This window comes from Rhinopithecus bieti, unplaced genomic scaffold, assembly GCF_001698545.2.
Source record: "Rhinopithecus bieti isolate Rb0 unplaced genomic scaffold, ASM169854v2 scaffold_41913, whole genome shotgun sequence".
NCBI lineage: Eukaryota > Metazoa > Chordata > Mammalia > Primates > Cercopithecidae > Rhinopithecus > Rhinopithecus bieti.
The window spans coordinates 1873391-1896266 of record NW_016818964.1 but is presented as its reverse complement, the minus strand read 5'-3'; the positions used below and the strand labels follow the sequence as shown (position 1 = coordinate 1896266).

General features: G+C 41.6%; 1 protein-coding gene across 4 annotated transcripts in view; it reads left to right on the top strand.

Moving 5' to 3' along the window:
- BTBD7 (BTB domain containing 7) overlaps positions 1-22876 on the top strand; it is a 113176-nt gene that overhangs the window by 51766 nt on the left and 38534 nt on the right. The window contains exon 4 of one of the 4 annotated variants that reach the window (XM_017857917.1): positions 2531-3617. The exons of the other annotated variants lie outside the window; for them this stretch is intronic. Within the exon in view, the coding sequence (XP_017713406.1) occupies positions 2531-2607 (77 nt within the window). The 3' untranslated portion in view covers positions 2608-3617. Of the gene's footprint in view, positions 1-2530; positions 3618-22876 lie in introns of those variants that run through there. 4 annotated transcript variants of the gene reach the window in all.

Below are 22876 nucleotides of genomic sequence, written 5' to 3'. Positions count from 1 at the left end.
TAAAGGAAATAATATATGTTAAATGATCTGAATAGCACCTGTTACGTAGTAAACATTCAGTAAATGTTAGCTGCTAAACTATAATAATCACCACAACATATGTCTCTCACTCCCACATAGTTTTTTTCTAAAATAACTTTAAGTTTAAAAAATAATTCTACTAGGCCAGGTGTGGTGGCTCACACCTGTAATCCCAGCACTTTCGGAGGCTGAGGCAGGAGGATCACTTGAACCCAGGAGTTCAAGACCAGTTTGGGCAATATAGTGAGACCTTGTCTCTACAAAAAAAAAAAAAAATTGGCCTGGCATAGTGGCTCACACTTGTAATCTCAGCACTTTGGGAGGCCAAGGTGGATGGATCACTTGAAGCCAGGAGTTTAAGACCAGCTTGACCAACATGGTGAAACCCCATCTCTACCAAAAAATACAAAAATTAGCCAGGCATGGTGCTACACACTTCTAGTCCCGGCTACTCGGGAGGCTGAGGCAGGAGAATCATTTGAACCCAGGAGATGGAGGTTGCAGTGAGCTGAGATTGCACCACTGCACTCCCACCTGGGTGACAGAGTGAGTCTCCATCTCAAAAAAATAATAATAAAAATACAAAAAAATTAGCTGGGTGTGGTGGCACATACCTGTAATCCCAGCTACTCAGGAGGCTGAGGCACTAGAATTTCTTGAACCAGGAGGGGGAGGTGGCAGTGAGCCAAGATTGCATCACTCCACTCCAGCCCGGGTGATAGAGTGAGACTTTGTCTTAAAAAAAAAAAAAAAAAGGCTGAGTACAATGGCTCACGCCTGTAACCCCAGCACTTTGGGAGGCCAAGGCAGGCAGATCACAAGGTCAGGAGATAGAGACTATCCTGGCTAACAAGGTGAAACCCCCATCTCTACTACAAATACAAAAAATTAGCCAGGCATGATGGCGGGTGCCTGTAGTCCCAGCTACTTGGGAGGCTGAGGCAGGAGAATGGTGTGAACTCAGGAGGCGGAGCTTGCAGTGAGCTGAGATTGCACCACTGAACTCCAACCTGGGCGACAGAGTGAGACTCCATCTCAAAAGAAAAATAAAAAGGCAGTATAGGCAGACTGCTAGAGTGGTTTGGCAAGTGGGTAAAAGAAAGGATTCTTGGGGCCAGGTGCAGTGGTTCAAGCACCTGTAATTCCAGCACTTTGGGAGGCCAAGGCAGGCAGATCACCTGAAGTCAGGAGTTCGAGACCAGCCTGGCCAACATGGTGAAACCCTGTCTCTACTAAAAACTACAAAAATTGGGTGGGCGTGGTGGTGCGTACCTGTAATCCCAGCTACTAGGGAGGCTGAGACACAATAATTGCTTAAACCTAGGAGGTGGAGGTTGCAGTAAGTCGAGATCAGGCCACTGCACTCCAAGCCTGGGCAACTGAATGAGACTCTGTCTCAAAAAAAAAAAAAGCCGGGCAGGTTGGGGTTCTTGGTCTACACAGAGATTGTGTTTTGTATCAGTAGGGAGGAGCAGGCAGTAGGCAATCTCAAGTAGATAACAGGGCCTCAACTTACAGGCCTGGCATTTAGGACTAGATTTAACTTCACTTGATTTTCATTTAAACATAACAAATTGAATATGTTTAATTTTATTTCCTTCAAAGCGCTATTATTATAGTGAAGGAATAAAACAAATATAAACTCTCAAGGACAAAGAGACAAAGATACCTAAGAAGAAAACAACAATGGGGAAGAAGATGCTGAAATTTTGGAAAATGGAAAGCAGATAGAGACTTGATTACTGGCTTAACAGAGGAGCAGCCTGTAATTAGATGCTGTAAAGGGGGCTACTGAGGAGAAGGAAGGCAGTTCACCTGTTAGAGCTCTGGCATGGCTCAGGCCAGGTGGAACTAAGTACTCTGGAAAGAAGGGATATGCATAGCATAGAACTAAAAAGAGTTGATTATAAGTCTGAAAACTGAGTAATCAGACCCTCTCCCCAACCCTGGAATTCATCTTTATATATGGTATTAGAAAAGGATGTGGTTTTGTTCTTCTCCATATAGTGAACCAAGTATTCCCTATGAAAAAATCCATTTCCCTTCCTGATTTGTGCCACTCTTAAAGCTGCTATGTATGCATGGATTGTATTCATCCATCAGTACTCAGTCTCCATTTTGTCCCAGTGGTCCATTTGTCTGTTCTTGCATTACTATCACTTGCAACTGCCCCCACAACAAAACACAGGAGACCTGAGATTTTCTAAAATTTTCTGAATTTTCTAAAGAAATTAGATTCCAAATCAAAAATAGCTACAGAGGAGGGTCGGGATGCGGCACAGGATTGAAATCTATAATTATGTGAAACCCTATGGTGAAATCACCTACTTCCTTAACCCCTGCTGTAATACCAGCCAGGCAAATACAAGACGAAACTGGAGTCCTGGAAATGGTGAACAGCTCAAAAGTATATATACTTACAGATACTGATGTTTTGGGTTTCCACAATGAAATTACACTCAGGGGTTATACAATGAAAAAGCCAGCTTGCCTTCCGTTTGTTTTACAGAGGAGACTACAGTCAGCAGGCCTGCCTGTGCAGCAGAGCTTTCAAACAGCTGTTTACTGCCTCAGTCTTACATATGAAAACCCATCCAAGGATAACTGGACATTTGAGCAAAGCTTCCAAATTGAGACAGAGATCAGAGCAAAAAGAACAAAGTCCTGGAGAAAACAGACAATGAAGGGAGCAGAAGAAAAACTTCAGTAGAATCAAAATATCCTTATATAAAAGAACTTTTTATGGAATCAGTGAGACATAAGCAGGATGCTATTACAGTAAAAACAGGAGCTCTTCAAAATAAGATAGCAGAAATAAAAGATATAACGGAAGCACTGAAAGGTACAGTTGAGGAAATCTAGAAAGTAAATAATAATGAAGAGATGAGTGGAGACAAATAAGAAAATTAGAGTATTCATCCAGGGTCTAATATCTAACAAATAGTGGTTTTAGATATATATATATATATACACCAGAGAAAAGTGAAGAGAAGACAGTATCTAAGGAGTAATATAAGAAATATTTCCAAAACTAAAGGAATTTCTATATTAAAAGTTTCTTTTCAGAACACTAGGGAAAAGAGACAATTTTAAAATGTTGCAGGGAGGAGAAAATTAGGTTCCATGCAAAGAAATAGGAATCAGATGGTATTGAAATTTTCAGTAGCAACAACTGAATACCACAATACAGTGAAGTAGTGCCTTCCAAAAGCTGAAGGAAAATTATTTTAAACACAAAATCCTATATTTAGCCAAATAGTCAATCAAGTATAAGGCTAAATAAAGGCATTTTTCAGTCATACCTCAAAAAACTGCCTGAGTAGGGATATTTCCCCTGCTTCCCCACTCAGGCAGCTGCTGGGAACGTATTCCACCAAATGACGAAGCAAACCAAGAACAAAGAAGTGAAGGATCTAGAAAATGGAGTCCAGCACGGAAAGGAAGCAAAGGGAGATCCCAGGCATCAGCCACCCAGTAGGTCTAGTGGGCTTTCAGTCTAGCCCAGACCGGGAGGGTGAAAGGCTCCAAGGAAAGAGGTGTCTGGGAAGAAATCAATTACTTTCAATGTTTGAACATTAAATAGCAAATGACAAAGCGATTTTATGGCTCTTGTGGTGCATTTATGAAGAATTAGCAATAGGTTCATAGAAAATGAAGCAAGTGGAAAAGAAGAAATGAATATTTCCAAGATAAATTTAATCTTACATATGAAAGAATATATAATTTTAATACACAGCATGGCTCAGCTGTAAGCACTATTTAGTTATAAACACTGAATACTGATTTAATAAAAATAGTAATATAGAGAGGTAAATACTAGAAGAAAGAGCTAAAGAATTGAGAGTAGTTACCTCTGGGGAGCAGAACTGAAAGTGGAAGGGATGTAGGATGGAGTGGGGGGCGGGGAGCGCTTAGGGTTAGCATTGTGTTACTACCAGACTTTTTAAATGGTGAGCATATGCTACTTTGATTGCAAGTTTAACTTTTTTTTTCTTTTTTCCTTTTTTTCTTTTTCTTTTTTTTTTTTTGAGACAGTCTTGCTCTGTCACCCAGGCTGGAGTGCAATGGCCCAATCTTGGCTGACTGCAACCTCGGCCTCCTGGGTTCAAGCGATTCTCCTGCCTCAGCCCCCCAAGTAGCTGGGATTACAGGCGCCTACCACCATGCCTGGGTAATTTTTTGTATTTTTAGTAGAGACGGGGTTCCGCTATGTTGGCCAGGCTGGTCTCAAACTCCTGACCTCAGGTGATCCACCCGCCTCAGCCTCCCAAAGTGCTGGTATTACAGGCGTGAGCCACCACGCCTGGTGCAAAATTAATAAAGATATGACATCAGTGCCCATAAGAACCAGAGAGACCAAGAGAAGGCCACAATCCTAAAGAACTGGAGACTGTATCATATCTTTGAGGTACAGAGGGCTGTTACTTACCTCCATTGGTCATCCTGTCAGCCTATGAATGTGATGGGGCTCAGAGATTATTAACTAGCCTTTTCCCAGGTTTGGAAGTCATGAAGCTGTAACTCAGCTGTAACCAGCTCTTCTGACCGTAGCCCAGGAATTTGGGCATGGTAGGAGAAGGGAGAAATATGAGACCCAATTTCCAGGGATGAGGGTGGGAGGCTGTGGCCTACTCTTAGGAGCAAAACAGAAGACTAGTGGTTGAAACATCAACTTGTAGGAGCCTCAGCTATGAGCTGGATTTGTTGCTGAACAACAAATCATTACCCCCGACTTGGGTGGGGGGTCATGTGGGCTCAGGAGGTTTAAAGCTGTGGGGTCAGGGATCTGGGTAGCTCACTCAAACTTTGCTTCAGAGCACTTAGCCAGAGAACAGGGGCTTTGTACTGTTTCAGCCATTGTTTCCTGAAGAGATAGCATTCCTATATTGGTCATTTGACTTTTCAGGCTGCCCAGCATTAGGACCTTCTTCCTAGTCTCACTGTGTAGGTCTTCATAGGAGGCAGAGCCCAGCTCCCAGTAGAAAAGCCTTAAAGGTCATATACTTTCTTCTCTAGCCTTCTGTGGTCAGGGTTAGTGGTACAGAAAAGCAGGGACTATAGAGAATTTTTTCTGGAAGCAGAGTGGGGCAGCAACATCAAGTGGAAAAGGAGAGAAGGCCATGGCAGTGGTGCCATTGATGACATTCACTATCCAGGGACAGAATGTAGGAGCTTTAGTGGCCAGGGTCCCAGGGCAACTCAGGGTCTTCACTGGGCTTCTATGTGGTGGAGTCCTCATTCTGCAGCCTTCCTTATTCCATGTTTACTGAGCTGGGTCTCCAGCTTTTCCCAGCAACACTGTGGATTAACAGTGTCCTTTCAGATGAATTCCTTTTCTCTTTAAGCCAACTAGAGTTGTTTTCTGCTATTGCAGCGTAAGAAGCCTGATTGGTAGCAGTACCTATATTTAAAAGACTAGCATTTACAATTCCGAAAGAGATGACTAGATTGGAAGAGTCTCCAAAGAAGGACCACTTGTTTGATCACTTTGACTTTTCATAATGACCTTAGCATATACTGGGTAAACAGCTCTGAAAATGTGAGAACAGTAAGAGTATACCATTCATTGGTAATTTTTTGAGGAAAAGTTCATTGTTTAGGAGAACTGTAGATTAACTCATGAACTTTAACCATCCTTGTCATAAATACCGTTGACCTCAAAGCAAAATACCCCAGAATTAGCACCAACATCTATAGGCATATTTCCAGTGCAAGACATTTTACTGTAGACTTCAAACTGCAGATTTTGTTTTTTCATCTTGATCACAAATGCATTTTTCAATCTTTACAATATGAAATTTATTTATAACTTTAGTTCCAAAATGGACTCTGTAATGCATTTGCCCATATTTTTAGTCATAATGGATGTGATTATATTTTATTGAATTAAAAATCTACCAGAGAAGCAACTGAAAGCAATGACCTCGTTTTTTCCCTTAGCAACTTGGTCACTTTCCAAGAGTGTGTGACTTGAAACAAATGCAAAATAGCAAAGACTTACTGTCCCCACTCACTCATCCATTTCTCCCTCTTCCCAGCGTCCACTGTCTACATATGGACACTCTTCCCTCTGTCTCAGTTCTGTCAAGTTGGCAGTTTATTTTACTTCTGTCTAGAATTGTTTCCTCTTCAGCAAATTTATCTGAATGGACTTCCTAGAGAGGAATAGGGCCAAGCTAAAGACCATTATCAACAGATCAGAATAGTAAATGCAGGTTTCAAACATGCAACATAGATGAAGAATTAATCTCAGTTTCATGAATGGCAGTTCAAGTGACTCAAGTTGTTATATATCTCTAATCGTAATAAAATATAACATTTGAAAAACATTACTCAAAATTATGAGTACAGTTCTGAAGTATAATATGTAAGCCAGGCACAGTGTCTCATGCCTGTAATCCTGGCACTTTGGGAGGCCGAGGCCAGTGGCTTGCTTGAGTCCAGGAGTTCAAGATCAGCCTGGACAACAATGTAAGACCCCCGTCTCTACACACAAAAAAATTTTTAATAAAAAGATAAAAATAGGCCAGGCACAGTGGCTCACGCCTGTAGTTGCAGCACTTTGGGAGGCCGCAGCAGGTGGATCGCATGAGTCTATGAGTTTGAGACCATCCTGGCCAACATGGTGAAACCCTGTCTCTACAAAAAATACAAAAATTAGCTGGGCGTGGTGGCACATGCCCATAGTCCTAGCTACTCAGGAGGCTGAGGTGGGAGGATCTCTTGAACCCGCGAGGTGGAGTCTGCAGTAAACCAAGACTATGCTACTGCACTGCAACCTGGGGGACAGAGTGAGACCCTGTCTCAAAACTAAAATTAAAATTAAAAAATACAAAGTATAAGCTGGACGTGGTGGCTCACGGCTATAATCCCAGCACTTGGTAAGGCCGAGGTGGGCGAATCATAAGGTCAGGAGATCGAGACCAGCCATGGCCAATATGGTGAAACCCCATCTCTGCTAAAAATACAAAAATTAGCCGGGCGTGGTAGCGGGCGCCTGTAGTCCCAGCTACTCAGGAGGCTGAGGCAGGAGAATAACTTGAACCTGGGAAGTGGAGTTTGCAGTGAGCGAGATCGCGCCGCTGTACTCCATCCTGGGCAACAGAGTGAGACTCCGTCTCAAAAAAAAAAAAAAAAAAAAAAAAAAAAAAAAATATATATATATTATATATATATAATATAGTATATATAATATTGCATGTTTTGTTTTAAAACTAAATCATTTTCATATATGACTAGCAAACTCTTCACATCTGACCTTCTGCTCTCACTTTTCATTTGTCTGGGATATCTTTGGTTTGATCATTAATGCCAAATCCTACCCTAACTTCCAAGACCAAACTCACATGCTTACTTTCCTTGTTTTGCTTAGCCATTCCAGGTTAAAAGTATTTTCTACGTCCTGAGAATTTCTAAAACACTTTTTTTCTTAGGGTTTTACATCTTCCTAACTTTGTTTTGGGATTACCTAGGTACCTGTCTCATTTTCCCTCTATCACTTGGTGTAATTGTAATGCTCCCAAAGTTGTGTATCAAATCTGGGTCATTCTTTGAATAACCTGAGAACCTAGCACAACTGCTTTGTTCTTAGTAACTGTCAGTTATCATGTTTGAATTATTTTTAATACCCTTTGAAAGCTGAGTAATCCTTTTCTTTAAAAAAAAAAAAAAAAAAAGTGGGGGAGTTGGAATAGCAGGGTTGGTAATAAATTTTATCCTAGGAGTTTGCAAACAAAATGAAAGCAGTTAACCCCAGAAATAGGAACAAAATATGAAGGGTAATTTTAAAAGTAAGTTTAGATATGGTCTAAATGTTAACTCTCTACCATTTAATTTCACGGTTTAAGTTAGTGTCAGAAAACCTATCTCATCAACTAAGTGTTTACATGTCGTTCATTAATTTAAAATAGATTATCAGTTGAATTTAGAAAATCCTCAAAAGCCAGTTTAATGTGTTGATCTTTTGAAGCCAAAAAAAGTTTAATCCAGAGCATGTCTTTCATTCTACACTGATTTATAATTTCAGATCAAGGAACTAATATGTATCTAAAATTTATTAATAAAATTTATAGTAATAATGAGAGTTTATAATTTATGGGAAATTATATAACTCAGAATGTTAAAGGTAACTGGAAATTCTTAATCTAAATTAAATATCTTTTTTATTTCTTACTTGTCCTGTTTATTAAGAGAAAAGAAAATTTTAAGGAGTTGCCAGTATTTCTTTGTCTTTGAAAGTGGAATGTTTATTCATCCTTATTTGTATACTTAGAAGACATTGTATTGGCCTGGCGCAATGGCTCATGCCTATAATCCCAGCACTTTCGGAGGCCGAAGCAGGCAGATCACTTAAGTCCAGGAGTTTGAGACCAGCCTGACCAACATAGTGAAACCCCATCTCTACTAAAAATACAAAAATCAGCCAGGCATGGTGGCGCACATCTGTAATCCCAGCTACTCTGGTGGCTGAGGCATGAGAATTGCTTGAACGGGGGGAGGCAGAGATTACAGTGAGCTGAGATCCTGCTATTGCTCTCTAGCCTGGGTGATAGAGCGAGAGACTCTGTCTCAAAACCAAACCAAAATAAAACATTGTATATAAATAATTTTTATAGCTTGTTATATGACTTTTAAAATGTAAATATATATCAGGTACCTTGTAGCTATAACAAGAAATGATATCTCTAAAATATGCACTGTTAGTTTGTAGTAGAATCTATTAAATGTCTAAATTTCTTTTTATTTAAAATAATGCAAAATTGGCACACTTGTAATCCCAACACTTGGGAGGCCACGGCGGGCGGATAGCTTGAGCTCAGGAGTTCAAGACAAGCCTGGCAACGTGGCAAAGCCACGTCTCTTAAAAAAAAATACAAAGAAATTAGCTGAGTGTGGTGGCACACGCTTATAGTCTCAGCTCCTCAGGAGGCTAAGGTGGAAAGATAGCTTGAGCTCAGGAGTTCAAGACAAGCCAGGCAAGATGGCAAGACCACATCTCTAAAAGAAAAATACAAAGAAATTAGCTGAGTGTGGTGGCACATGGTTATAGTCTCAGCTCCTCAGGAGGACATGGCGGGTGGATAGCTTGAGCTCAGGAGTTCAAGACAAGCCTGGCAACATGGCAAAGCCATGCCTCTTAAAAAAAAATACAAAGAAATTAGCTGAGTGGTGGCACATGCTTATAGTCGCAGCTCCTCAGGAGGCTGAGGTGGGAGGATAGCTTGAGCCCAGGAGGCAGAGGTTTCAGTGAGCTGAGATCATGCCACTGCACTCCAACCTGGGCGACAGAGCCAGACCATGTCTCGAAACAAACAACAGCAACAACAAAAATTATACAAAGTTTAGTTAGAAGCTTTCTCAGCAAGCAAAACCTTTTCTCTGATATTAAAATTCGAAAGATGGAGGGAGAAGGCAAAATAGCAGACTTTGTAAACTTAGGGCATCACATTGGTCTTGAATTATTGAGATACTTGTTCTTTACTACACCTTGCACATGTATATATGACTTTCAAAGTAAAATAGAATAATTAACATCAATTGAGGCCAGGTGTGGTGCCTTCCATCCCCAAGGAATACAAAATGAATGAAGTCTAAGATACAGGTGATTTGGTATAAGGAAAAGAGGACTGGGGAGGAGGGCAATACTGACTAAAGAGGGAAAATGGCAGAAGGAAAGAAGAATTTCTGCATTGTACAAATATCCTGGCTTTTCAAACTCAGAGTTGAGATAGAGTTGAAGTTTCTGTCTTAAAACCAAGCAGGTTCAGTGGCTCACGCCTGTAATTCCAACACTTGGGGAGGCCAAGGCAGGCAGATCACACGATCAGTAGTTCGAGACCAGCCTGGCCAACGTCGTGAAACCCCATCTCTACTAAAAATACAAAAATTAGCCAGGTGTGGTGGCGGATGCGTGTAATCCCAGCTACTTGGGAGGCTGAGGCAGGAGAATCACTTGAACCCGGGAGGCAGAAGTTGTAGTGAGCTGAGATTGCACCGCTGCACTCCAGCCTGGGCAACAGGGCGAGACTCAGTCTCAAAAAAAAAAAAAGCATTGCTTTTATCTTCTAAAATATCCAGAGGAAGACTATCATGAGATGTAACAATTCTGTTTACTTCTAGTTGTAGAAGTGGAAAAGAAACTATTCCAAGAATTAAGGTAGATTGATAATGATATTACTTAGCTGTTACTGTGAAAACACTGTACTAAGCTCTCTTTATGGAATACCTCACTTAATCTTTACAGTAACCTATGTGGTAACTGCTATTATGCTTCCTGTAATAGAAATGAGGTAACAAATCCTAAGTTGCTACCTCTCCAAGGCTACTTCAACAGATCAAAAGGTGAACTTCAGAACAGGAATGTATTGAACACCTACTCTACACTCAGTGATCAAGCTTCATGTATACTTGGCACTTCAGCAGACTTTAGATAATACGATTGATAACATTCATAAATAAACCATCTCCTGTAATAACTCTCTGGTAAAACTTTACCTCTGAATTAATTCATTTCAAAAACAGTTCATGCTCATTGCTGGGTGAAAAAAGAAATGATACAGAAACATTGCAGAAAGTGTATTTTCGCCTACTAACAATGCTTTTCCCAAATCCTTTTTAGTGATATACTGTGAACAGTTTGATGGTTTTCCTTACAAATCTTTATATGTGCATGTCTGTGTGTGTATTTAACGTGCATATCTTATTCTGTTATAAATAGCATCACACTATATATATTACTTTTTTCATAATAAACCTTGGGAAAATGTTTATATCAGTATATATAGAGTTTACTTTTGAATAACTGATATTTTTTAAGTTACTGTCTAAAAATATAAGTAATAGGTCAGGTAGTCAGATAACACAGATACTACTAAAAGTGCTTAAGAACTATAAAATCTCACTCCTCTGTGATAACTACTATCAACAAAAGTACCTTTTGGCTAGGTGAGGCGGCTCATGCCTGTAATCCCAGCACTTGGGGAGGCTGAGGCAAGTGGTTGGCTTGAGTCCAGGAGTTTGAGACCAACCTGGGCAACATGGTGAAACTCTGCCTCTACAAAAAAAAAAAGTACAAAAATTAGATAGGGCACAGTGGCTCATGTCTGTAATCCCAGCATTTTTGGAGGCCAAGGCAGGTAGATGCTTGAGTCCAGGGGTTTGAGATCAGCATGGATAACATGGTGAAACTCCATCTCTACAAAAAGAAAAGGGGTGGGGGGCAGGCATAGTGGTACACACCTGTGGTCCCAGCTATTTGGGAGGCTGAGGTGGGAGGATGAAGAGCCCAAGTGGCAGATTGCAGTGAGCCAAGATCGTGACACTGCACTCCAGCCTGGGTGACAGAGTAAGACCCTGTCTCAAAAACAGAACAAAACAAAAATGACTGGGCATGGTGGTGGGTGCCTGTAGTCCCAGCCACTCAGAAGGCTGAGATGGGAGGATTACTTGAGTCCACCAAGGTCAAGGCTACAGTGAGCTGTGATTCAGTCTGGATGACAGAGCAAGATCTGTTTCCAAAAAAAAAAAAAAAAAAAAAAAAAAAGGTACCTTTTTATAAATAATATCTTCAGAATACCGACTCTTAGTTCAGAGTATATATATGATGGGACTGCTAAAACTCTCAGTGAATATTAACTGTCCAGAAACTGCTTGGCTTCAACCATGTTTTCATATATTTGGTCTCTATCGTAAATTAACATGGGCTGGTCTTACTAAATACGTCTCCACAAGGGGATTATTTGATATATTAAAAGACTTTGAGCTCTGTTATGATTCTTGGCACTAAAACATTTTTATTTATCTCATACTTAGTTATTGACGTTTGTGTTTATAAAACGTCTGACAAATATTATACGTGTCATAAAATTTACAGGTGACATATACATACATCTGAAAGTAGTGCCAAAAAACTGAAAATATATTTGCACACTTAAATGTCTTTGTTTCTAGCGATATTCATCTTCAGCCTGAAGTGGTTTGTTTGGTTTTTATATTGGGTTTTCATTGTCAGTGTTCCTTTCTAATTGAAGTTTATGTTGTTTACATTAAAGAACAATGCTGAATTTTGAAACCAATTCACTAAATTATCTCTGGAAAATACATGGACATTACCTTGTGTTTCTAAGTCTTTTGACATCTGAGCTTGTGTCTATTATGAGCAGTCAGAAATTTTTCTAAGCTAAACTGCATGATTAGTTGTTATTCTTATGCCTCATCTTAAACCCTAGATTGATAGTTTTTTGTTTATAAGTATGAACAGTAAAAATAGTAAGAAGCTAAAGTTTTCCATGGTGTGAACACCACTTCTAAACTACATTTTGATGTCAAATTTTTAGAGGCAGTAGATTAAATAAAAGTAGATGGATACAGTATTAGAAATCTGATCATCACATTAGTCTGTAAACGTGAGAACAGCTGCTGTCCTAGTTTTCAAGCAAATGAAGGTAACAGTGGGACATTATTGGGCCTAAAAAAGATATAGCCTATCAACTCAAGCCCCTTTGTGTAGAGTTAGCACCATGATTCCTATACTCACTCATTTAACAAACACTTATTGAGCTCTTACTGTATGCCAGATCCTGAGATTAAAGTAATGAAAATGATAGTCCATCAGTCTGGCCAACATGGTGAAACACTGTCTCTACTAAAAATACAAAAATTAGCTGGACATGGTTGTGGGCACCTGTAATCCTAGCTGCTCAGGAGTCTGAGGCAGGAGAATCGCTTGAACCCGGGAGTCGAAGGCTGCAGTGACCTGAGATCATGCCACTTCACTCCAACCTGGCAACAGAGCAAGACTCTGTCTCTACAAAAAAAAAGAAGAAGAAAAGAAAAGGATAGTCCAGTGTTAAGTACCGATAGGCAGCTACAGTGTGAGTGCCCTAATAGAACACTGGATGCTGGGGGAGTACCTAGGAGGGCAAGAAGCCCCAGACCCCAGTATGGAGGGGGAGGGCAGGAGAACATTATCAGAAACTTCCCAGAGAATGAGACCTGGAGAATGAATAGGAGTTAAGCAAAGATTGGAGGTGAAAGGGAGCATATCAGGCAGCAGGAACTGGCCTAGAGAAAAATGAGAGCTAGGCCTTTTTGGCTGGAGAGGCTGGGGTTGCCAAGAGAGGTATGGCAAGAAATGAGGCAACAGAGATAATTCAGTATACTAAACTGAGACAATTGGCTTTATCCTCACTATGGTAAATCTTGTGGCCTGATTACATTTGTATTTTCCGAAAGCTCTCTTTGGCTGCAGCATGCAAAGACCATAAGAAATGTTCTAAAATAGTGGGGTTTTAAAAGTACATACATTCTGCTGTAAGTAGATGAAATCTGTAAATTTTATATGAGAATTACTAACTCTTTTTTTTTTTTTTGAGACGGGGTCTCGCTCTGCCGCCCAGGCTGGAGTGCAGTGGCCAGATCTCAGCTCACTGCAAGCTCTGCCTCCCGGGTTCACGCCATTCTCCTGCCTCAGCCTCCGGAGTAGCTGGGACTACAGGCGCCCGCCACCTCACCCGGCTAGTTTTTTGTATTTTTTTAGTAGAGACGGGGTTTCACCGTATTAGCCAGGATGGTCTCGATCTCCTGGCCTCGTGATCCGCCCGTCTCGGCCTCCCAAAGTGCTGGGATTACAGGCTTGAGCCACCGCGCCCGGCCAGAATTACTAATTCTTTTTAAAAGTTTTATGCTGTATGTAATCATTTGTTCAGGAGAATTTGTGGAGCACCTGTTCTTTTTCAGGCACTGTTGTCAAGCACTTTACTCATGTTGTCCTCTATGGTAGGTTTTTCCTCCATTTACAGCTGAACTGGGGATTAAAAATATTGTCACTCACCTAAGTGCTGGGATTACATGCCTGAGCCACTCTGCGTGGCCAAGACTATTAAAAGGGACAGAAACTTGAAAGATACGCTTCTATATGGATAAATAATCTTGTACCACATGATGATGTTTCAGTCAAGAGCAGACCACATGTACAACGGTGGTCCTATAGGGTTATAAAATACGTATTTTCACTGTACCTTTTTAATGTTTAGATGTGTTTAGATGAACAAATACCATTGCATTACCATATTACAGCTAGAAAGTGTTAAGGCCAAGATTTGAATCCTAGTCCCTGTGATTCCAGAGCTACTCTTTCCAAGGTAGGGGGAAGAGAGAATATGATCTCTGAGAAGAAATCATCTGTGAGGTGCACTGTTTTGAAGGGAGCACATGATCATATGTAAGAGGTAACCAACCAGAAGATATCAGAAAGTTTTCTGAAAAACATTTTTTTTTTTTACATATGGAGTTTCAGCCTTGTTGCCCAGACTGGAGTGCAATGGCGCGAACTCAGCTCACTGCAACCTCCACCTCCTGGGTTCAAGCGATTCTACCTCAGCTTCCCAAGTAACTGGAATTACAGGCGTCTGCCACCATGCCTGGCTAATTTTTTGTATTTTTAGTAGAGATGGGATTTCACCATGTTCGCCAGGCTGGTCTCGAACTCCTGACCTCAAGTGATCCACCCGCCTTGGTCTCCCAGAGTGCTGGGATTACAGGCGTGAGCTACCACGCCTGGCTGAAAAACATAATTACATAACTGTACTCCTAAAGCTTTGGTTTTTCCCTTCAATGATATTCTTTAATGCCATTATAATAATTTACTATTCATCACTAGTGGGGTAATGGTCTAAGGATAGTAAACAAAGTATAGGTGTAAATGGCTAGCTTTTGTTTTCAAAGAGTTGTGAGCTGCTGAATTTTTCACCTACTGAGTAGGAGGATTGTTGTTTTTTTGTTTTGTTTTGTTTTTTTTTTTTTGCGGATCATGAGGTCAGGAAATCGAGACTGTCCTGGCTAACACAGTGAAACCCCGTCTCTACTAAAAATACAAAAAATTAGCCGGGCGTGGTGGCGGGCACCTATAGTCCCAGCTACTCGGGAGGCTGAGGCAGGAGAATGGCATGAACCCGGGAGGCGGAGCTGGCAGTGAGCCGAGATCGGGCCACTGTACTCCAGCCTGGGCGACAGCGCGAGATTCCATCTCAAAAAAAAAGTATTGTTTTTATTTAACATTTTAATAAATCTATGACAGGAAATTATACATTTGGGTTGTCACTGTTTCTATTCTCATTACAGATGTTTGACTTGCCCTACTCTCTTCAAACTACGCTCCCTCTTTTCCCCTTTGCACACCCTGCAAATCCTGTGCTTGCTTTGGTGGTAGAATACATCAGTACAGTGGGTACCCTTATCAGGGAACTTCGATTATGGTAATAGCTGTCATTTAACATTTACCATAAGGTAAGCATTGGACTGAGAGCTGTGTGCATATTATTTAATCCTCAAAGTAACCCCCCTAGGGTAGATGGTATTATCCACATTTTTCAGATAAGGAAACAGGCAAAGATTTCACACATCACACAGCTAAAGAGAATTGGAATTGGGTTTCTGGTCAGTCCAACCCTAGTGGTATATCCTTTATCTCTCTTCCAGCAGGATACCTGAATATAAAAATGTGTTCAGTTTCAGAGTTCAGGCATCCTGTAGGTCCCAGAGTTAGCTCCCCCTGCATTACAGTAGAGGGCTATATGTGGTGTCTTTGTGCAGAGAACTGACATTCCCATGAATGCTTTCCCTTCATTATGCTATTCTCATTACCCCCCACACTTAAATGTAAACATTTTAAATGCTGTATTAGATAACACTAATTTATGAAGTAAACATTAAAGAAATATCAATCTAGTCAATTAAGTACCTTAAGAATTATTAATGTGAGCCGGGCGTGGTGGCTCACACCTGTAATCCCAGCACTTTGGGAGGCCAAGGTGGGCAGATCACCTGAGGGCGGGAGTTCAAGATAGGCCTGGCCAACGTGGTGAAACCCTGTCTCTACTAAAAATACAAAAATTCTCTGGGCATGGTGGTGTGTGCCTGTAATCCCAGCTACTCGGGAAGCTGAAGTGAGAGAACTGATTGAACCCAGGAGAGAGAGGTTGCAGTGAGCTGAGATCATGCCACTGCACCCCAGCCTGCGTGACAGAGTGAGACTCCCATCTCAAAAACAAAAAAAAAATTATTATTAATCTGTGTGTGTGTGTGTCATGGCTTGAAGAGAAATCGTTCATGAATTGTCTGTATGCTTTAGCCTCCTCTACTAAGTTACTAAAGTTATTCCTTAGAAGTTTTCAGCTGCTTTTCCAGCTTTGTCTGCTTTTGTCTCTCGCACAACTTGTCAGAAGCTATAAGAATAAAGAACATAAACATTGTGTACCTTTTCACACACATGCAGCATGAATCTCAGTGATTGCCTTTTTCCCATTAGAAGGGATTAATGTTCTCCAGGTAGACAGCCTTCTCATTTCCTTTCCAGTATTCACTTGGTTTTGTAGTCAGTGATTAATTTTTTACAGAGCACTAAGGAGAAGAACTTCTGGCAGCTTCCATAGCCTTGTGGTACTTTTTTTAAATTTAACTTTTAATAGGTAATAAATTCACAAGGAACAGAATTCAACATGGTGGTATTCAGTAAAGAGTCCCCCGCCCTTCCAGCTTTGTTCCCCCAGCCACTCAATTGCCCTTGACAGAGGCAACCAGTGTTACAGGTTCCTGTGTACCCTTCCAGATAGATAATCCAGAAATTGTCTCAGAACATAACCTAAAATGTATTGAAAGGGAGCATAAAAAGATATTTAGATTGGAAGTATAGTATTAGTAATGCCTGACTGGCATTTAGCTCTTGCAGGAAAAGCTTGTAAGACTTTTTTTGAGACAAGGTCTCGCTCTGTTGCCCAGGCTGGAGTACTGCAGTGGCATGATCACAGCTCACTGCAACCTTGACCTCCCAAGCTCAATCAGTTCTCCCACCTCAGCCTACCAAGTAGCTGGGACTACAGGCATATGCCACCATGCCTGGGTAATTTTTAAATTTGTTTTTAGAGACCGGGTCTCACGCTGTTGCCCAGGCTGGTCTTGGACTCCTGGGCTCAAGAGATCTGCCCCGCCTAAGCCTTCCAAAGTCCTGGGATTACATGCGTGAGCCACCATGTGTGGCCAAGACTATTAAAACAGACAGAGACTTGAAACATATGCTTCTTTGTGGATAAATGGTCATGTACCACATGATGATGATTGAGTAGGCAGCAGACCACATGTACAACAGTGGTCCTCTAAGGTTATATAATAATGTACTTTCACAGTACCTTTTTGATGTTTAGATGTGTTTCAGTGAACAAATACCATTGCATTACAGTTGCCTACAGTATTCAATACAGTGACACACTGTGCAGATTCGTAGCCTATGAGCAATGGCCTATGTACTGTGTACCCTAGGTGTGGAATAGGCCTTATACCATCTAGGTTTGTGAACATACACTGATGTTCGCACGATGAAGAAATTGCCAAACAATGCTTTCCTCAGATGGTATTCCTGTTAAGTGACCACTGTTAAGCAACTTTAAGACTATACTCTGTATTATGCCTCTTTACCCAACAGGGACAATCAAATTCCAAATATTAGCTACAACGATATAAGAAACAAAATACAGAAAAAGACAACTTTTAATATTTTTTTGCCAAACTATAATGCATCCTTGCCTAAAATATAAATTATATTCCACTCCTCAGAGAAGTGGTAAAGTTAGGTGTGTTCTGAGAAAAGAACACTGAAGAAGATAAAAGGAATAAGGGTACTAAGCAAACTGAAGTGATTTGGATTGTCCAGTCTGTCAGAAAGTATATTACTAAGGTGGCCATAAATGTAGTACAACCAGTAGACCCTAAGGTAAACCCTAATCTCCATTTTCTGGTATTCACACAGTAGTGGGTTATATGTAGGTTCTATCCCTTGCCATTCTCACTCCACCTGAGAATTTAGGTAGCCCCCCATTGTGTACCATAGCCTTTTGTACACCCCTTTTGTAGTACTTACTACATAGAGGTGAGATTGCCTACTTCCTTTTCTACCTTTCTAGAACATTGTTAGCTTCTTGAGATCAAGAGCTGATTTATCATTGTATCCCTCACATATAGTACAGAGCCTGCACAAAGCTCAATTTTTTTTTAATGAAAGTCTAGAAAGGTAATCTGGAATCCAGGGTTGGTTGGCCCATTAATTTGGCCAAAATCTAGAGTGGCAATTAAAAATAACATTACATCTTGTAGACCAGTGTCAAGACTGGAGATATTTGTATCTCCTCTTAGCCTGGGTTCTCTCCAAAAAGTAGTCTCGTATAAGGACTTGCAAGCAAATAGTTTATTTTGGGAAGTTCTCCCAGAGAATAGGAGTGAGTAACTGATTAGTGAAATGGAAAGAGAGCAAGCCAGTGCAAGCAGGTGTTCTGAACTGATCACTGCTGTGGTCAGTCGGGCATAATCCTACTGGAACTCACTGATAAGCCATGTGGAATGTACTTCAGGATTGTCTTCCAGAGGGAAGAAAGAGGGGACATTTACCTACCAGCCTCCATCCCTCCACTGGAAAAGTGTTTCCAATAGAGTGTTCACTCCCTTGCATCTCATGGTTTGCATATGGACAGGTGCCTAGCAGATTCCCAGAGGTGCCGACTCCAAGGGTCAGAATTTTCACAGCAGACAATGAAAGATACAAAGGTACAGCTGAGGCAGGGTGCTGTAACTGGGCTGCTCTGGTGAAAGGCAGAGAGGTTGTGCAGTGGGCACAAGAGTTGCTTAATTTAGTCTGCTTCTTGCATCACTCATATCAGTTCGTGTGCTCCATCATCACCGAAGCTTCAAGATGGTGGCCAGCCACACCTCTTCAAAAGACTCAATCAGGGAAGAGGATGGGATTAGCCACAGTCCAGCTGCTACAGCTGGCTGGAAGTTTCATCTGATATTTTCATGATCACTCATCCAAATTCAATCAGGGAAGCTGAGCAACTCTGACTTACAGGATAAGGGAATTATTCTAGGAATTGGACCTTAAACAATTGAAGGAGAAGCTGGGGAAGTAAGTCCCAAAGGGAGAATAGGATCCAGAGGAGTTACCAGCCAGTCAACCTGAGAAGCCAAGCGCATCCAGCCACCAAAGTGGGACTGCAAAGGGCAAGCTCATGGAGAATGGTTGTTGTGTCTGGATCTGCAGCCATGTATCTGGGGATGGGCACAGGGCCAGTGTTGGTCAGCAAGGCTGCAGTTGGAAGAGCTGGATGCAGAGCAGAGGAAAAACTAGGGTCCCCTGGCACCTCTGCAACTAGCAGTCACCACATCACAGTGACTTTTAGAGAGTAATGGGCACTGCCTCTTGTCTACCTTCCAGATTTCACACATTTGTCTTGGCCAACTGTGACTTGGAACCATATAGGGATGGAGATGGTGGGGAAACAATTATCATCATAATGTCCTTCTTCCCTCACCCAAACTAGATTGTCGTCATTCTTTGCCACTACCTCAGCAGGCCTAGGCAGCCTACCAGGTGTGATCCAGACCTTCATCCCAGAGGTATTTGAGCTTTTAGTTTCTTTGTCAGTAGTTGCTACAATCACTAGGTCTCTGTTATCCCTCAGCAAAGAAGCACCAGAAGATGCTGCAGTGAATCCCCTGGGTTCTGAATGAACTGCTATTGTATTGCCACAGACATTGCACCTCGTCCAACACAGTATCCACTTGTACAAGTATACCTTCAGGACCTGCCAGTGCAGATAGCCAGGTCTTATAATTCTTTGGGTGTCTACACTCTTTCCTCCCAGAACAGGGACTGTATTTTCCCAGTCAGACTGTGCTGGGGACATGATCCTCATTATTGGTTTGGAGGTAGTGAGAGAAGGCAGGAACTGATCTTAAAGAGAACAAGCATTATCTTTTCAGGCACCTGCAGGGTCTCCAGATGAAGGAGGCTGCTGCTTTCTAGTAAGGAGTTGGGGGAGCTGCTTCTCCTACCCCAGAAAATTCAGGTAAATCTTGGGGTTTAATATTCTCAGCTAAGCCACCCAAATATCCCCATTTCAGGTTTCTGTGTCCAAGTGTTCCTACCAGGACCCAGATTTTATCATAGAATACCTGTCGAGGCTTTCTTTCATATCTTCTTAGTAGTTATAATATCCTTAAAATTAAGTCTTGAGCCTGAATTTTGGCATTCTGCCCTGTAGCTGCAAGAAATAGGGTCTTTTCAGACACTGACCTGGAAGTCTTCAGACTTTGAAGAATGCCTAGATTTAAGGGTTGGCTAACCTGAGCCTGTCATTCTTTGTTCATGGCCTGTAAAGCTGTTAATCCAGCCAGTATCTAGGCCTTATAATCACTAATGTTTCCATTCCATTCAAGTGCCACCATGATTGGTGATCTGATACTTTACCTGCCACATATACCTCATTTTAATCTGCTCCTAGTGTTGTCATGCTACTTATGTACAGGGGTTATCACCATGCCACCTACCAGGAGGAATGGGAGGGGGAACCTTTTGCCATTCGGTCAATGAGTAAGGGAGATCTAGAATCTCATTCAAGAACCTTGTTTTCTAGGGCCATTTCTGTTACTAGCTATCTTTGCTGGGTGTCTCCTCCCATTCCTCACAATCCCTGCTGAAAGCACATCCCAAATCAAAGGCTTACATGCAGGTCATTTATTCAGTAAGTATCCCATGAACCATGAATAGGAGTGAGGGGGAGCACTACAGCAGTGGGTCGTTGAGCTGGTCACCACTGCAGACACCTGGGTTTAGACTCCTCTTCAGAATTGTCCTCCTGAGAAATAGTAGAGAGGAGCATTCATCCAACCAGCTCTCAGAGTCACAGCATCTAAGGACCGACAGTGCAGAACACTGAGGTGCAGGTTGACTTGTCTTCTCACCCTTCTATCTGACACTCAGTTTTTGCTTTGGATTAGGAATTCTTGGTTGCCTTTTAAAAATAGATTTGTAGGTATGATGTGATGATAGTGCTGTTTTAGAAAACTTAAACCTTTCAGTAGTGTGCTCTGTATGCATTGGAATCCTGGGTGGAGAGAGACAGTAGGAAACTTTTCAGTAATTGGTATGTGAGATGCTAAGGATTTGAACAAAGGTGGTGGTCTAGTGGGAATGGAAGAGAGGCTCATTGAAGGATGTTCTGAAGGACAAATCTGTAGGACACATTGACTGGTTAGACATTGAGGTCAAAGGAGGCCAGAAAGGCAGAGTAGAAATTTAAGATTTCTAGGGTATTGGGTAGACACATTGCTCCCCAGTTTCCAACATAATCCTCAGAACTTCAGATTCTTTCAGCTGACATGAGGAAATAAGACTCACAGGATGTGGGTGGTTTTTTTGTTTGTTTTTGAGACAGAGAGTCTTGTTCTGTCACCCAGGCTGGAGTGCAGTGGTGCAATCAGTCTTGGCTCACTGCAACCTCTGCCTCCCAGGTTCAAGCAATTCTCCTGCCTTAGCCTCCTGAGGTCCTGAGTAGCATTTTTAGTAGAGATGGGGTTTCACCATGTTGGTCAGGCTGGTCTCAAACTCCTGACCTCATGGTCCACCTGCCTCGGCCTCCCAAAGTGCTGGGATTACAGGTGTGAGCCACTGCACCCGCCCACAGGATGTCGTTTTTGTTTTGTTTTGTTTTGTTTTTTTGAGACAGGGTCTCACTCTGTCATTCAAGCTGGAGTGCAGTGCCATCTCTTGGCTCCCTGCCACCTCTACCTCCCAGGCTTAAGCGATCCTCCCACCTCAGCCCCCTGAGTAGCTGGGACTACAGGCATGCACCACTACACCCACCTAATTTTTGTATTTTTTTGTAGAGACAGGGTTTCATCATATTGCCCAGGCTGGTCTCGAACTCCTGAGCCCAAACGATCCACCCGTCTTGGCCTCCCATAATGCTGGGATTTCAGGTGTGAGCCATCGCACCCAGACAGGATGTATTTTAATCTGGCACAGGCTAAGTGAGGACCGAGAATTCGTGATGCAGCTGCCTGAATTTAAAACCTAGGGTCTTTCACTTCCTGCCACACTCACTTTCTTTATTTCTTAATTTCTTTTCCCAGGATTCTGAATCAGTCATATACTGGTTAGTAAGAAAGAATTGAAGCAACTTTTCTCTCAAGCCTGTTTGTACTTCAAGTCTTATTTCTAACTCTGGTGCCTCTGAAGAGTCACCACGCCAAGTCTAAGGCTGGCCCTCCTCTAAACTTACGGTCTTGTTTTATGTTGCATGGCAAGCTGTAATCTCCCTGTTCCTTTTTCCCTTCCCCATTGCCTGTTTCCTCCTTCCTCTTTCCACCCCAACCTCAGTATGAATCTGGAAGCCGTTTATACATTTCCTGATGGACATGAGCCAGTGGAAAGGTTTCCCACTGGTATTGGTGAAACAAGTAGGGTGGCATTGTAGGAATAATAAGTAAGGGGGAAACAAAGATCCTGACAGTGTATTCAGGAGAACTGGCAACATTGAGGCTTTTTTTTTAGTTACCAGAGGAACAAACATGAAGAGGAGAAACAAAAAATGATAATAAAAACAAAGTGATCCTGTTTAACATGCAGCAATACAGTCATTTGTGTTACTGAATTTCAGATTGATTTGTTAGCTCTTTATGTCTCAGCCTTCAGCCTTGGTCATTCATTCATATTAGTTATGTGACTCAATTTTTTGAGGGAAGGTATTTTTGCTCACATTAAGGATTAGAAAGAAAATATCCTAGTAAAAGAGAATAGAGGAAAGGATTAAATAAGTAGATGATGGATCTGTATAAGCAAAAGAAATTGTAAGAAGTTGACTTTGTACTACCTGCCAGCCTCCCAACAGCATCATTGAAAATCTGTCTGAGTGGAATATATTGGTGCCTTTTATCCATTAAATGCCTTGGCTGCAGGTGGAATTTTTCTGTTACCAGGAAATTGTTAATAAAAGCTTCTTTTCTTTTTCTTTTTTTTTTTTTTTTTTTT